This window comes from Nerophis lumbriciformis, linkage group LG19, assembly GCF_033978685.3.
Source record: "Nerophis lumbriciformis linkage group LG19, RoL_Nlum_v2.1, whole genome shotgun sequence".
Lineage (NCBI taxonomy): Eukaryota > Metazoa > Chordata > Actinopteri > Syngnathiformes > Syngnathidae > Nerophis > Nerophis lumbriciformis.
The window spans coordinates 250001-251163 of record NC_084566.2 but is presented as its reverse complement, the minus strand read 5'-3'; the positions used below and the strand labels follow the sequence as shown (position 1 = coordinate 251163).

The 1163-nt window shown below is 35.4% G+C and overlaps 1 protein-coding gene across 1 annotated transcript in view; it reads right to left on the bottom strand.

Annotated features, from left to right (window-relative positions):
* Positions 1 to 628: 628 nt before the first annotated feature.
* The window catches only part of LOC133619060 (forkhead box C1-A-like), a 1976-nt gene continuing 1441 nt past the window's right edge, over positions 629 to 1163 (bottom strand). Inside the window, exon 1 of the mRNA XM_061979928.2 lies at positions 629 to 1163. This exon is cut by the window's right edge and continues 1441 nt beyond it. Coding sequence (XP_061835912.1) covers positions 1019 to 1163 — 145 coding nt within the window. The 3' untranslated portion in view covers positions 629 to 1018.

Sequence of the window (1163 nt, the reverse complement as noted above, 5' to 3'; positions counted from 1 at the left end):
AATTCAAAACGACATGTTATATTGTACTATACAAAATAAAAATTGATATATATAATTATTAAGTATAATTATTTAAAATGATAAAGGATTATTTATGGACTTTTTAAAATCTCAGATAGGCTCCAGCGCCCCCCGCGACCGCAAAGGGAATAAGCGGTAGTAAATGGATGGATGGGTATTATCTCTATGGCTTTTCTGCTTTTTTTTTGTTTTGTTTTATTTTTTGGGCATTTGAATAATTATAAGTCCCCTGACAGAAAGCATGGCCACAATCAAACATGCATGTATTTTTGGGGTATCATATTATAGATAATTCCTGGTATGCGCCACAAACACACAAAGTCAACCACAATAAAGTTGGCAATATTACCACATATTCATAACATATCATGATATATATCATATCATAGCCTATATCACTGTTAGCATAAAAGTGTGCATTAACACGAATATTGCTATTTTAATATGCCCCAAAAAAAAATCTGAACATTTTAAATGAAACCAATATTTTTGCCTTAAACGAATTAGAATTATATTTTGTTGTGGAAAAAGTTCAAAAAAAAAAAAAGTCCACATTAAAACCCCCAGCCTGTCCTCACAGTCTGCAACAAACCAGTCTTTTAAAACGTTTAAGCTCACATAAAATGACAATTTATTAAACAAACAAAGCAAAATCCTTCCAAAAAAGTAAAGAAAAAAAAAATACTTGTGAAGAATCGTTGAGATAGTAGGGCGATATACATGTTCCTTCAGTCACTTTTATAATGGAACACTTTTAAGGTCAGGTTAGAAATAGTGTTTTTTTTCTTGGTGTTTGGTCCATATAATAATAATCCGGCTACAGTTTGGAAATAAATTACTATATGCATGTTTAATATAGTGTATAAAGCCAGGAGGAGGGAGAAAAGGGGAGACTTACGTGTTATTTGTGGTAACACAGTTGTTAAGAAATAGCGCGAGTTCGAGTCCTTGTGTGTGTGTCTGTCAGTCCGTGAATGTGCGGCTCGGCTTCAGTCCGTCAGAACTTGCTGCAGTCGTACACAAAAGCTCCGGAAGTGCGATAGATGGACTGGCTGGGGGGGAAGGACATCTGGCAGCTGTTATTCCCGTTCACCGGCGAATTATTCAAGCCAATTCTCTGGGACTCGAACATCTCTCGCACC